We start from the raw sequence: 15,311 nt of genomic DNA, 5'->3' as shown, positions 1-15,311 counted from the left end.
CCAGTGGTGTGGAGTGCCTGGGACTCACGTCTGAGCATCCCCAGTACACTTAGAGCGGTAATTGCAAACACAACAGTGATGGACAGAATGTGGATCAATGTCACACATTCGCCCCAGTCAAAAGATCTGGGCCCAAATCCATCGTTTTTCCACTCCATACCACCCTGGGTTAGACAATGGCGATATGCAAATCAGCGCTGACCCTGTGCCCCATGGGAACAGTCCAGTCCGAACTACAAAAGCCATGTCCTTCCCAGAACGGAAACAAGCATCCGAGGACCGGCCCGGTTTCGAGGTAACACCTCTCATCAGCCCGGCTAGCTTGACTCCAGTGGTGTGGAGTGCCTGGGACTCACGTCTGAGCATCCCCAGTACACTTAGAGCGGTAATTGCAAACACAACAGTGATGGACAGAATGTGGATCAATGTCACACATTCGCCCCAGTCAAAAGATCTGGGCCCAAATCCATCGTTTTTCCACTCCACACCACCCTGGGTTAGACAATGGCGATATGCAAATCAGCGCTGACCCTGTGCCCCATGGGAACAGTCCAGTCCGAACTACAAAAGCCATGTCCTTCCCAGAACGGAAACACGCATCCGAGGACCGGCCCGGTTTCGAGGTAACACCTCTCATCAGCCCGGCTAGCTTGACTCCAGTGGTGTGGAGTGCCTGGGACTCACGTCTGAGCATCCCCAGTACACTTAGAGCGGTAATTGCAAACACAACAGTGATGGACAGAATGTGGATCAATGTCACACATTCGCCCCAGTCAAAAGATCTGGGCCCAAATCCATCGTTTTTCCACTCCACACCACCCTGGTTTAGACAATGGCGATATGCAAATCAGCGCTGACCCTGTGCCCCATGGGAACAGTCCAGTCCGAACTACAAAAGCCATGTCCTTCCCAGAACGGAAACAAGCATCCGAGGACCGGCCCGGTTTCGAGGTAACACCTCTCATCAGCCCGGCTAGCTTGACTCCAGTGGTGTGGAGTGCCTGGGACTCACGTCTGAGCATCCCCAGTACACTTAGAGCGGTAATTGCAAACACAACAGTGATGGACAGAATGTGGATCAATGTCACACATTCGCCCCAGTCAAAAGATCTGGGCCCAAATCCATCGTTTTTCCACTCCACACCACCCTGGGTTAGACAATGGCGATATGCAAATCAGCGCTGACCCTGTGCCCCATGGGAACAGTCCAGTCCGAACTACAAAAGCCATGTCCTTCCCAGAAGGGGTGAATGTGTGACATTGATCCACATTCTGTCCATCACTGTTGTGTTTGCAATTACCGCTCTAAGTGTACTGGGGATGCTCAGACGTGAGTCCCAGGCCCTCCACACCACTGGAGTCAAGCTAGCCGGGCTGATGAGAGGTGTTACCTCGAAACCGGGCCGGTCCTCGGATGCTTGTTTCCGTTCTGGGAAGGACATGGCTTTTGTAGTTCGGACTGGACTGTTCCCATGGGGCACAGGGTCAGCGCTGATTTGCATATCGCCATTGTCTAACCCAGGGTGGTGTGGAGTGGAAAAAGATGGATTTGGGCCCAGATCTTTTGACTGGGGTGAATGTGTGACATTGATCCACATTCTGTCCATCACTGTTGTGTTTGCAATTACCGCTCTAAGTGTACTGGGGATGCTCAGACGTGAGTCCCAGGCACTCCACACCACTGGAGTCAAGCTAGCCGGGCTGATGAGAGGTGTTACCTCGAAACCGGGCCGGTCCTCGGATGCTTGTTTCCGTTCTAGGAAGGACATGGCTTTTGTAGTTCGGACTGGACTGTTCCCATGGGGCACAGGGTCAGCGCTGATTTGCATATCGCCATTGTCTAACCCAGGGTGGTGTGGAGTGGAAAAAGATGGATTTGGGCCCAGATCTTTTGACTGGGGTGAATGTGTGACATTGATCCACATTCTGTCCATCACTGTTGTGTTTGCAATTACCGCTCTAAGTGTACTGGGGATGCTCAGACGTGAGTCCCAGGCACTCCACACCACTGGAGTCAAGCTAGCCGGGCTGATGAGAGGTGTTACCTCGAAACCGGGCCGGTCCTCGGATGCTTGTTTCCGTTCTAGGAAGGACATGGCTTTTGTAGTTCGGACTGGACTGTTCCCATGGGGCACAGGGTCAGCGCTGATTTGCATATCGCCATTGTCTAACCCAGGGTGGTGTGGAGTGGAAAAAGATGGATTTGGGCCCAGATCTTTTGACTGGGGTGAATGTGTGACATTGATCCACATTCTGTCCATCACTGTTGTGTTTGCAATTACCGCTCTAAGTGTACTGGGGATGCTCAGACGTGAGTCCCAGGCACTCCACACCACTGGAGTCAAGCTAGCCGGGCTGATGAGAGGTGTTACCTCGAAATCGGGCCGGTCCTCGGATGCTTGTTTCCGTTCTGGGAAGGACATGGCTTTTGTAGTTCGGACTGGACTGTTCCCATGGGGCACAGGGTCAGCGCTGATTTGCATATCGCCATTGTCTAACCCAGGGTGGTGTGGAGTGGAAAAAGATGGATTTGGGCCCAGATCTTTTGACTGGGGTGAATGTGTGACATTGATCCACATTCTGTCCATCACTGTTGTGTTTGCAATTACCGCTCTAAGTGTACTGGGGATGCTCAGACGTGAGTCCCAGGCACTCCACACCACTGGAGTCAAGCTAGCCGGGCTGATGAGAGGTGTTACCTCGAAACCGGGCCGGTCCTCGGATGCTTGTTTCCGTTCTGGGAAGGACATGGCTTTTGTAGTTCGGACTGGACTGTTCCCATGGGGCACAGGGTCAGCGCTGATTTGCATATCGCCATTGTCTAACCCAGGGTGGTGTGGAGTGGAAAAAGATGGATTTGGGCCCAGATCTTTTGACTGGGGTGAATGTGTGACATTGATCCACATTCTGTCCATCACTGTTGTGTTTGCAATTACCGCTCTAAGTGTACTGGGGATGCTCAGACGTGAGTCCCAGGCACTCCACACCACTGGAGTCAAGCTAGCCGGGCTGATGAGAGGTGTTACCTCGAAACCGGGCCGGTCCTCGGATGCTTGTTTCCGTTCTGGGAAGGACATGGCTTTTGTAGTTCGGACTGGACTGTTCCCATGGGGCACAGGGTCAGCGCTGATTTGCATATCGCCATTGTCTAACCCAGGGTGGTGTGGAGTGGAAAAAGAAGGATTTGGGCCCAGATCTTTTGACTGGGGTGAATGTGTGACATTGATCCACATTCTGTCCATCACTGTTGTGTTTGCAATTTACGTATCTTTAAGCCCAGCACTGAACCTGAAAAGTAATTATAACCGTGAATGACTTTTAACCCAATTTTCCTCCATTACATTGCCTGTTTTTGCTAGAATTTCTTTTGTTTTGATTTTCAAGACATCCAAATATTCCTTAAAAATCACCTGTGTAACAAAAACGATTTCTTTCAACTGTTTACCAGAAATGCACCCGGGCTGAATCCAGGATCCAGCCCTGAGTAAGAAAAACATTTGTAAAGTAATTTTATTGCATTTACTTAAAACTTCCTATTGAGCTCAATGTTATTTTATGTTTAACTTGTATTGCATATTGCAACAACTATATCTATTGCATCTAAAAGTCTATTGCTATTTGAAAGTATTCAATTGCAACATCTCATTCTGAGAAAGTATTTGATACCTACTGTGGTTCTAAAATAACTATATGTTCGAGGCTTATGAGCTGCAGATCCTACACTTAGCATTAGAGCGCCACCTGGTGTTGGGCTCGGATGAGTGCATGTTGTTGTCGTCTTGGAAAAAGTCTTTGTAGTCACGAGATAGGTGACTCCTCCCTTCGACGATAGTGCGCATGGGCATCGGCTCCATCCTCAGATTGTTTTTTTCCTTCACTGGGTTCGGATGAAACTTTTCCGCTCCGGTTTGAAATCTACTTTTCAAGTACTTTGACGCGTACAAATTTTCTTCAAACTTCACCAAACAACTTTCGATACCAATAAACATCGACTAGACTTGGTCAGCTCGATTCCATTCGTCGACGCGGGCCGTTGGGTCTACCCACGCCATTAGGCCTACACCTCATGGAAAGGACGCCATTCAAAAGATGCCCTGAGTGTGGAGCAAAATTTCCACACAGTGACCATCACGAGGTCTGTAACCTGTAGTTATCGCCAGATCACGACGAATCCAGCTGCACAGTCTGTGCATCCTTTCGATAGAAAAAGACCATTTGAGATCGGAAGGCCCGTCGACGCGACATGCAGAGATCCGCGCCGGAACCAGTGGATATCTTAGACGAAGGTCCATGTGTTCCGGAGGAAGATTCCGATGACCTCCAGATCGTATCCGAGGCAGATGACTCCATACCTTCGGGTCAATGCATGAGTACCACTGCCACTGCCCCTGCCCCCAGCCCAAACACCAAAATCGAAGGCAAAGGTCAACACTCCACCTGCGCGGCCCTGTCGAGACCGAAAAAACACTTCGAAAGCCCCGCCATCGAGCCCGGCTCCGAAGAAAATAATGAAGCCTTCCGGTAGCTCCATACGGAGCAAACCGCATGTGCCGATACCACCTGCTCCCTCGGCACAGAAACAAAAAGAAGTCCTGGTTCCGAAAGACACTCCGAAACCGTCGACTCCGAGAGACAAATCGGCTCCGAAGACAATGAAGCCTGTTTCCGATGCCCCGAAAACAGCTTCCACTCCGAAGCCAATACGCTTGATGCTGAAACAAACAAAGCCTGCTTCCGATCCTTCCAAGTCCAGGAAACAGGCTTCGGCTTCAAAGACAATACCTTCGGTGCCAAAATCTATGCCAAAGTACTCAACATCGGCTACTAAGGCTAAATACAAGCAACAAACCGGTTCGGAACCGAAAAGATCGGCGCCGAAGGCTGTGCCTCAAGAAGAGGAGCTTTTCCACCCAGATCCTTTACAAAAAAGGATCTACATTGATCCAGAAACAGGACATGTTTCCACTACACCACACAGGAAGAGGAAGTCAGATACAGCACCTACACCTCCAGTGCCTGTCAAGAAGGACTCTGCCACATCTTCTTTGCACCCTTCTTCTCCTGTATCTCCTTCTCCTGCTCTTCCTTTAAACATTTCACCTCCGAATTCTACTCCTCATTCTCCACAACATACACCTCCTCAGGGTGTTGATGATGATGAGTATAGCATGGGGGGAGAGAGAGAGACCCAGATGACCCCCAACAGGTTCTCCAGACTGGGAGTATCCCAACCCACAGGATATACCAGATATTCCTGACCCACATATATATCCCTCTAAACCTTCTCCTCCAGAAGACAATATTGGGTTTGCACACTTAATTAATAGGGCTGCCATCTATCACAATGTCACCATGCATTCAGAGGAGGCAGAGGAAGATTTTTTACTAGACACTTTTGAACACTCCCAAAAATCTGTGCAAATACCGCCAATGATTAAATGAGTCATTAAGCATGCACCAGAAGTGTTTGAAGATCATGTAAGGGCTAGAATCATAAACCCAAGGATAGAGAAAAAGTACAGAGCAGCTCCTGGGGATCCTGCCTACATTAAAGGACAGCTACCTTTAGACTCCCTAGTAGTTTCAAACGCTAGGAAAAGAGCAAATTCCCAAACATCAGGTGAAGCACCACCTCCTGATAAAGAATCAAAGATCATAGATGCTTCAGGGAAAAGAATAGCTGCCCAAGCTAGCAATACATGGCGCATCGCTGGCACACAGGCCCTCCTCGCAAGAAACGACAGGGGTCACTATGATCAGCTATAGAAGCTCTTACAACACCTGCCTGACCAATATAAGGCACAAGCAGATGACCTCATACAAGAGGGTAAGCTTATATCAAATGCCTCCATTAAATGCGCACTAGATGTAGCAGACACTGCATCCAGAGCAATAAACACCAGTGTCCTCTTTAGACGTCACGCGTGGCTACGCATTTCAGGATTTAAGCAAGAGGTGCAAACTACTATCTTAAATGAACCATTCAACCAATAACAATTGTTTGGTCCAGAGGTAGACACAGCACTGGAAAAAATGAAAAAAGACAACTGACTCAGCCAAGTCTATGGGAGCTCTGCAGTCCACCCAAGCAAGAGGCTCCTTTCGTCGCTCCTTCAACAGAGGAGGCTCCAAACAAGCTGGAGCAGACAATTCAGCTTCCTTTTAAAACAAATACACAAACATCCTCTAATAAAGGATACTTTAGAGGGGGATACAGAGGCAACAACAACAAGGGAAGAGGTCGAGGAAATAACAATAATCGAACATCTCCCAACACAAAACAGTGACTTCCTTCTGCTCCCCCAACAGCATTCCACTCCTGTAGGGGGCAGACTAACACATTTCCTACCCGTCTGGAATTCCATCACAACAGACAAGTGGGTAAGGCAAATTATCCAGTATGGTTACTGCCTAGAGCTTACAACTACCCCATCACATATACCACCCAGACAGCATCCAATGTCCAAAGAACATCTAACGCTGCTCCAACAAGAGGTTCTCTCATTGCTGCAAAAAGATGCAATAGAGCTAGTTCCGTTAAAACATCAAGGAACAGGGGCTTACTCACTCTTATTTCCTAATACCCAAAAAGGATGGAACACTAAGACCAATTCTAGACCTAAGGCCTCTCAATCTGTATATACACTCAGATAATTTTCACATGATCACTTTACAACAAGTGCTCCCATTGTTGCAACAAGGCGATTTCCTAACCACGCTAGACCTCAAGGACACCTACTTCCACATTCCCATACATCCTTCTCACAGGAAGTATCTCAGATTTGTACTAGAAGGACAACACTATCAGTTCAAAGTCCTTCCATTCGGGGTCACAACTGCACCACGAGTGTTTACAAAGTGCCTAGCAGTAGTAGCAGCACATCTCAGAAGACAACATATCCACGTCTTCCCATACTTAGACGATTGGCTCATAAAAGCCAAGTCATTCCATCAGTGTGTCCAACACACTTCTCAAACTATTCAAACATTACACGACTTGGGGTTTACAATCAACTACTCCAAGTCACATCTCCAGCCCTCTCATGTACATCAATACCTTGGGGCTACCATAAACACCTATACAGCTCTAGCGTATCCCAGTCCAGCCAGGAAACAGAGCATTCAAGCCTTAGTTACAAGGTTTCAAAACCAACACTCTCTCCCAGCCAGAGTGTTCATGCAATTAATAGGCATGATGGCATCTTGCATTTGTATTGTACCATATGCAAGACTGCAAATGCGTCCATTGCAGGAATGTCTAGCACAGCAGTGGAATCAGGCACAAGGACAACTAACAGACCTGGTGTTGGTGGACAGCCGCACACATCGCTCTATGCAGTGGTGGAACACCAAAAACTTGTCCAAAGGGTGGCCGTTCCTCGAGCCAGTTCCACATATAGTACTGAAAACAGACGCATCCCTGACAGGATGGGGAGCACATCTGCTCCACCACACAGCTCAGGGAAGATGGATCGCTCAACAAAAGGTGCTTCACATCAATCACCTAGAGTTGATGGCAATTTTCTTAGCACTGAAGTCCTTCCAAGTCCGCATACGGAACAAAGCTGTCTTGATCCAGGCGGACAACATGACAGCCATGTACTACATACAAAAACAAGGAGACACACATTCCCTGCAACTGTCCCAGCTCGCACAAAACATTTGGAAATGGGCCATTCCACAAAAGATATATCTGCTTGCAGAACACCTTCCAGGAGTTCACAATCAGATAGCCGATCTGTTAAGTCGACAAACACAACAGATTCACGAATGGGAACTACATGTACAAGTTCTTCAACCATTCTTTCACAAGTGGGGTCATCCAGACATAGACCTGTTTGCCACACACGAAAATGCAAATTGCCCAACCTTTGCCGCCAGGTTTCCACACCCATTGTCCAAGGGCAATGCGATATGGATGAATTGGTCAGGCAGATTTGCGTACGCTTTTCCGCCAATCCCACTAATACCACTAGTGGTACGCAAGCTCAGACAACAGTCTCTCTAACTGATCCTGATAGCTCCCACATGGGCACGCCAACCGTGGTTCACCACACTGCTGGAACTCTCTCTTATTTCCACACCAAAAAACTGTTTCTGAAACCATCCATGCTAACGCAGAACCATGGAGACATCAGGCATCCAGATCCAAGTCAACTGAATCTGGCAATCTGGATCCTGAAGTCTTAGAGTTTGGTTACCTTAACCTGCCTCCAGACTGTATGAATATCATTAAGGAAGCCAGAAGACCTACTCCTAGAGCTTGCTATGCTGCTAAATGGAAAAGATTTGCCATTTAATGCACTAATAATCAAATTGATACTTTAGATGTTTCCATCCAAAATATTATCTGTTGCCTTCTCCATTTACAGTGACTTAATCTGGCATATTCATCTATACGCTTACATCTTGCAGCCATTGCGGCATATCTACAAAACAGACAACACATGTTGTTGTTTAGAGTACCAGCAATAAAAGCTTTTATGGAAGAATTAAAAAGAATTATTCCTCCTAGGTTACCACCCTCTCCAGAGTGGAACCTAAACATTGTTCTTACCAGGCTCATGGGACCCCCTTTTGAACCTTTACACAAATGTGTACTGCAATTTCTCACATGGAAAACTGCTTTCCTCATTGCTATTACCTCTCTTAGAAGAGTTAGTGAGATTCAAGCTTTCACTATACAAGAACCATTCTTACAATTACGCCGTAACAAAGTGGTTCTAAGGACTAATCCTAAATTCCTTCCTAAAGTAATTACTCCTTTTCATCTAAACTAATCTGTAGAGTTGCCAGTGTTTTTTCAAAACCCAGACTCTGTAGCAGAGCGAGCTCCACACACACTAGATGTCAAAAGAGCTCTTCTCTATTACATCGATAGGACCAAATCCTTTCGCAAAATAAAGCAACTATTTGTAGCTTTCTCTCCACCACATAAAAGCAACCCCATTTCTAAATCCGGAATTGCAAGCTGGATTGTTAAATGTATACAAATATGCTAGCACAAGGCAAAACGCACAATAACAGTTCCTCCTAGAGCGCACTCCACATGCAAACTAGGAGCCTCCATGGCTTTCTTAGGGAACATTCCCCTAGAAGACATCTGCAAAGCAGCAATATGGTCTACAACACACACCTTCACTAAACACTATTGTGTTGATGTGCATGCCAAGCAGCAAGCTGCAGTAGGCCAAGCAGTCCTCAAAACTCTCTTTCAAACTACTGCAATGGATACAGGTGACCACCGCTAGGGGAGACACTGCTGCACAATCGATGCAAATTGTTGAATCTGCACCTCATATGCCTCGAACAGAAAAATGCTACTTACCAGTATGCATCTGTTCTTGGCATGTAGAGCTGCAGATTTCTACACGCCCTCCCGCCTCCCCGGGACCTGTATGTGTTCCAGTTTTATCTTAATTAAATATACATGCATGGACATCCTTTCTTTCTTTCTACTAACTCCATCATATCCCATCATGGCGAAAAACAATCTAAGGATGGAGCCGATGCCCATACGCACTATCGTCCAAGGGAGGAGTCACCTATCTCGTGACTACAAAGACTTCTTCCAAGATGACAACAACATGCAATCATCCAAGCCCAACACCAGGTGGTGATCTAATGCAAAGTGTAAACATCTGCAGGTCTACATGCCAAGAACAGATGCATACTGGTAAGTAGCATTTTCCATTTTTACATACAAAACAATTGGCCTAGAGTTCAGTACTTGAGTGTGTGAGACCATTTGCTGACTGAGTGGGTACAACAAATGCTTTACACTGTCCTCTGATACTGCCTTACTGCTCGACCAAGCTACCACTTTAGAGAGTAAGGTTATATCTAACTTTAGCCTCTGCCATACCTCTGGGGAATGTGGGGGGGGCCAACGTTGGAAAGTCCATAAGCCCTTCCTCATCAAAAAGGTCTCCTACCTGTTTGCAGTTAGTCTTGCCAGACTATAGTAAATGCATTAAGAACTGGATGGAAATCTGGATTGCCTATTATGGGTATCTGTGGAGATAACTGAGTGGAAAGACCATGCTTTAGTAGTAGCTTATCCAAACCCCCAACCGTGGCTTGCACTATTTGGATAATATAGACTCCTGCAGGTCTGTGGGACTTAGGCAGCCAGGGTACTTTCCAAATATGTATGCCAACAACATCTTGATTCATAGAACATCATGGTTTTTCGGTGTTGGGTTGGGACCACTCCACCATATACCTCAGCTGTGCTGCCTGGAAATAGCACCTCAAATTCGGGACTCCTTGGCCACCAGGCGACTACAGAAGGTATGTGCCGGCTTTAGCTGTCCGCACTCGTTCATTCTCCCAGATGAAGTCCCAGATAATAGATTGCAGCTTATCCAGTTGTGGAAGGTAGGATCATTCTGCATGGGTTACCCCCACGTTTTGCTTGGTGCTAAGCTGTATTTGGACTAGTCTGACTGGGACCTTGATAATCAGGACCCCAGTCTCTCTGCTTTCTCTTAAATTGTTGTGGTAAATACTTAGGTGCATCCCAGATTGGATACTGGGGTATCCTTATAATTCCCTAGTATGTGGTACTAAGGTACCCAGTGCATAGGTACCCCTGAGGTCCCCCATGGGCTAAAGCATGCATTATGCCACCCATGGGAGACCACTCAAAATGGAACTGCAGGCCTGCCATTGCAGCCTGTGTAAGCAGGTGCTAGCACTACTTACTAAAGTTATAGGTTTCCTATATCTAGGGTCACTGCACTTAAAACCTATAAGTCTCCCCTATGGCAGGCCTTTACAATTCTGAAGGCAGGGTGCTTGGTTCTAAGTGAGAGGGTGCTCCTGCATGAGCAGGACAGCCCTACAGCCTACTGAGTCTATTCTCCTGGGTGGTCAGTGAAGCAGCCCTATACTATATAGAGGGACACCGCATAATTACGCAATGACCATGGCGCAAAACTGTACAAAGGACATGGGAGTAACCTCCCCCCTGTCTAGACCTTCCCATGGGAGGGTCCCCTGAATCGTCCTAACCCTTTCCCTTGGGTACTTAAGGGCTTACCTGGGTGTAGGTCCCTAGATTCGCCGTGGGACAAGATTCAGATTAGACACCACTTCTACCGTCTGGGCACTCTGGACTTCGCTGGACTTCGTTTCGGCACAACTTCATCTCCCTTCCAGTCTGCTGCATCTTCTGTGCCTGTGCACCATACAGGTACCTAGCAAAGCCTGTGAGCATCAAAGACACCTGAAGGAATCTCCCTTGGAGGGTAGGAGTCACTTCCCTGCATTGGCAGGCACCGCAACTAAGTCGACCGGTCTGCTGATCCTGAGCACCTCCGGACTCTGTAAGGTCTGCAACACCTGTGATGGTTTTCCACAGTTCCCAAGGCCTGCCCTGCCCTCTCACAAAGTTTGAGGCCTGTAACCCTCGTGGGGGTTGAAATAACCGAACCCCTGTGCTCAGCATCAACCTGCAGTTGCAAAGGCTTGTTGGCTTCCTTCCAAGGAGACCTTAGGTCTCCAAGCAGCCCCTACCTCAAGCATCTCCAGTGAGCAGAATCTTCAGGCACATCGCATTGTGTGCACCGTGGCCTACATCTTTTGGTGAGCTGCTCTTGGTCCTCTGGCGACTCCAGTGCCTCCGGCCTGTGGGGCCATTTGAGGGTCACCTTTGTTTCTTTTGGGCTCCCCTGATTGCTAGGGCCTGCTCTGACTCCCCTGCTTGTTGTGAGTCTCCTGGACCTTGCTGGTTCAGACGTTGCTCCTTCTTCAATTTCTGCGTTGGTTGTATTTTCCTAGGTTTGTTGGTGCTCCCGCCAGCCACCGACCCCTCAACACTCGACATCCTTCATGGGACAGCTTGTGCATGGCTCCTGGTCCTCCTCAGCGTTGCCTGGTCCTCACAGCTGCAGAGTCAAGGTCATCGTCACCCATCCTGCAACACCCGACATCTGAGGGCATTCGTCTTCCAAGTCTCCTGGTCACTTCCGAGTGACATAGACTCTGCTTGCAGGTCCCTCTCATCTAGAATCCACCTTCGGATTTCACCGGACACTTTCTCCTTCATCAGCAGCGGCACTTTCCTGAAGTCCTCCATTGGGTTATACAGCGGTTTCCAACACCACTTAGCACGTATGCACCCAGCTTCCCTGGTGTAGGTACGTGGGAATCCACAGGTGGGGTGGCTCTCCAACCTTCTGTCTTCCACAGGGTTTCTTCAGGGTCACTGGGAAGGGTCCTTAATCTTTAAAAATCCAACCCCGACTTACGCTACAATACAGGGCTACTTTTGCAGCATATTGGCTCAGCATAAGTGCCTGAAAGGGTTTTGACCCATTTTTAAAGATGTGTTTGTTGTTTTAGGGTAAATTATTGTTAATATTTTTTTAAAGCGCCTGTTGGTTTCTTCCCTCTTATTTTATCCTATGAACATTAGCGATAAAGGAAAGTCCCCATAGAACCAATAAGATCATTCTCTTTCTTTACCTAATCATCTTTTTTCCGCACTTCTGTGCCAGCACTACCTGATGGGGTGGGTGGAAAGGTTCAGTGAAGTTGTTGAAAACTATCTCCTTTGCCACTGTGAACCTTCTGAATGTACTACACCGTGATCATCCCAGACAAAGGAGGATGGGGGGGGGGGGGGGGGGGTTCAAAATGAACTGTGCTTCCTATAACCTGCAGTATTATTTCAAATTAAATGCACAGGAAACAAAATGACTTCACACATGCATCGTCTTTCTAGACTTTGTCAAGATTTGTAGGGGAGTGTATTAAAAGCCATTACTCAAAAAAGTGTCTTGAGAGCGGCCTTTTATTGCTTTCAAAATTTGCAAGCAATGTGACAAGGCAGTTTATTATGCTGTGCAATCCTGCAGTGACAAAGGAGTGTTTCAGCCAGAAATTAGGTTTTACCTTATGAATTTTTTATAAGATGAAGCTGGAATTGAGAGCATTCTATGGTTGTGCTAAACATCTTAAGGGTTCTACAGACAAGATTATGCAAGTTAGTTAATTCTAAAACAGACAGAAAGCTGAAAGAGCAGTGTCTCACATGCTATGCACACTCCTGCCATTTAGTGTTGAGCTTGAAATGTTGCAAGTTGTTTATCTTTGAAGGAGTTTGTTTCAGAATGATTTGTGATACCTCCCTTTATGCCTCAAGGGCGCACGCTTCACCTCGCAAAATTTCTTTTTTCCACCATCTGGTTCGGACATATTTTGACTGCTTTACTAAAGCTGCACATCAGATGGAATATTTCGACTACAGAGGACCAAAGACAGCGTCGAGCAGGAGTTGAATATCAGCTGAGGCAGGATTGCGTGGATGAAAGAACCTGAGTTGTACAGCTACATAAGCTGCAAACAGAAAAAATAATTACTGGTAACAGTTGGTTTGCAGCAATGTTGTAGATGCACATGCCTTAACCCGAATGTGGCACAAAAAACGGATATAGTTGACATACTGTGCAATGACATTAGAAATTACATGTTCCTTCTCCAGGACCTCGGCCTAATAATGCTTTGCATCTCCACGTACACACTTACCCTCAAGGAAAACCACCATTTTGGGTCAAATCTGTGGCTTGATGTATTTCGGGGTTTTAGGGGGTGCGTCACAAGTCACCCTGAGACCAAATCTCCTCTGAAGAAAAACAAAAGCAACTTTTGACGTCCCAAGCCCAACACTAAAGGCAGGCGCGTGAACACTATTTTAATATACAGCACTGCAAGCTGCAAACCGATTCTTAGAAGACAGTAACATTATCTTTCCTTATTTTACCACTTAATATGTTATGCATGATGCCTTGATTGGACTCTTGAGACAATGGTTTAAGGCTACATGCCGGAAAAAATTGCACTTTATCTTGAAATTGTTCTCGGGATATTGACCAAGGCTTTGCTATGAGCTCTCAAAAAATGATAACGTCGAAGCAAGGGCTTCATTCATTATTTTGTGGATGAGGAGAGGGAGTTGGAAGATGTGAAGATTAGTTTGAGATCTCATGTATAAATACTGTACAGGACGTTATAATATCCCTCGGCGCTTACAGTTCATGAACAAGGGGTCTAAAGATAGGTCTTGCTTGGGCAATGCTCTGAGGAAAACTTAGTTTTTCCTCGAGAAAATGTTACCACTGACTTCTTGCAGGGGGTGCTGGGAAAAGTCAAGAGACTTGAAAAGACCTTGAGAGGACAGCACAAGAGTATTAGTAGCAACATGGCTGGAAACTGTGTATTGGCTATAACATAACAGAAGTCATGGAAAGAGACAAACTCTTAGAATATAGGCAATAGGATGGTTCAGTGAGTTGCACATTCATTTCTTAACTGTGCTATGATCAGGTCGAAACCCAACAAGGCAGATTTAGCCTTCCATCTTTCAGAAAGTTGGTAAATTAGATAATAGAAGCACTAGTTATTTGCCGCACTTAGAATTGGCAGAGATGCCATATGAAACGTCAGTCAATTCATATTACTGTTAATATTACAATTGTTTACATTCCGTCATTATCAAAGCTTTACTTTAGGTTACTTAATGCTACCTCCTGCTGTGTTGTCTTTGTGTCTCACTTTTCCAGTCATTGTGCACTGCTTTTTTATCTCCAACTTATTGCAGGCATCTTTGATGAGAAGAGCCAAGTAGAGTGTTACTAAAATTGTTCAAATTTCATAGATTTTTTCACAGGTTCCGATTCAATACAGGGAACATGGTGCAAAGACATTCTTCAAACTATCATGAGTTTTACTCCGCACAATTGGGCTTCACACACGCTAAGCTGCTTTCCAGCACCGCTCCAGGTAACATTCTAAATATTTTGTGTCTGAATTATAAAGAGCTGCCTATTTTGTCGTAGGTAGGGTCTCAAATAATGTAATTCTTTCCATTGTTGGCAATTGGTTGTCACCTTGAGCGGATGTTTGTCAGGAACCACTGCTCTACAAGCTGAGATATAATGTGTGGCTTCACATGGGCAGCCTGAATGGGTCTGGCATAACTCATTACCTTTTAATTTTACTAAATTATATGTATAGTTTATTTACCTAAATATACTTTCAGGGGGGGCGTGGCTAGCAACCAAGCATGGCGGCTGCGTAGCGAGAGAGCTCTCTGAGCAGAGCGGCATAATCCATTAATCCGTTCATATTATCCGCACTAACTCCACCCGAAGAGGCGGATCCCGAGCCTGGGAGCGGCTGGCACTGTCCGGCCCAACCCCGGTAAAAATCCGACGTCGGGAACCGGCCCGGCCTTGAGGAACGGAAGTGAGGCCTGTCAGCAGGGGCGCAGCACCGGCCTAAAGTGATCACTGGCCCCGGCGGAA

The 15,311-nt window shown here is 46.7% G+C and overlaps 1 protein-coding gene across 3 annotated transcripts in view; it reads left to right on the top strand.

Annotated features, from left to right (window-relative positions):
• Positions 1-15,311, top strand: part of MED23 (mediator complex subunit 23) — a 684,519-nt gene that overhangs the window by 415,942 nt on the left and 253,266 nt on the right. For all 3 annotated transcript variants that reach the window (XM_078649215.1, XM_078649213.1, XM_078649212.1), the window contains one exon: positions 14,663-14,787. In XM_078649215.1, the coding sequence (XP_078505341.1) occupies positions 14,663-14,787 (125 nt within the window). The remainder of the gene's footprint in view (positions 1-14,662; positions 14,788-15,311) is intronic.

The sequence above is a fragment of the Lissotriton helveticus genome, chromosome 6, assembly GCF_964261635.1.
Source record: "Lissotriton helveticus chromosome 6, aLisHel1.1, whole genome shotgun sequence".
NCBI lineage: Eukaryota > Metazoa > Chordata > Amphibia > Caudata > Salamandridae > Lissotriton > Lissotriton helveticus.
The sequence above is the reverse complement of the archived record's forward strand: the minus strand, read 5'-3'. Positions and strand labels throughout refer to the sequence as shown.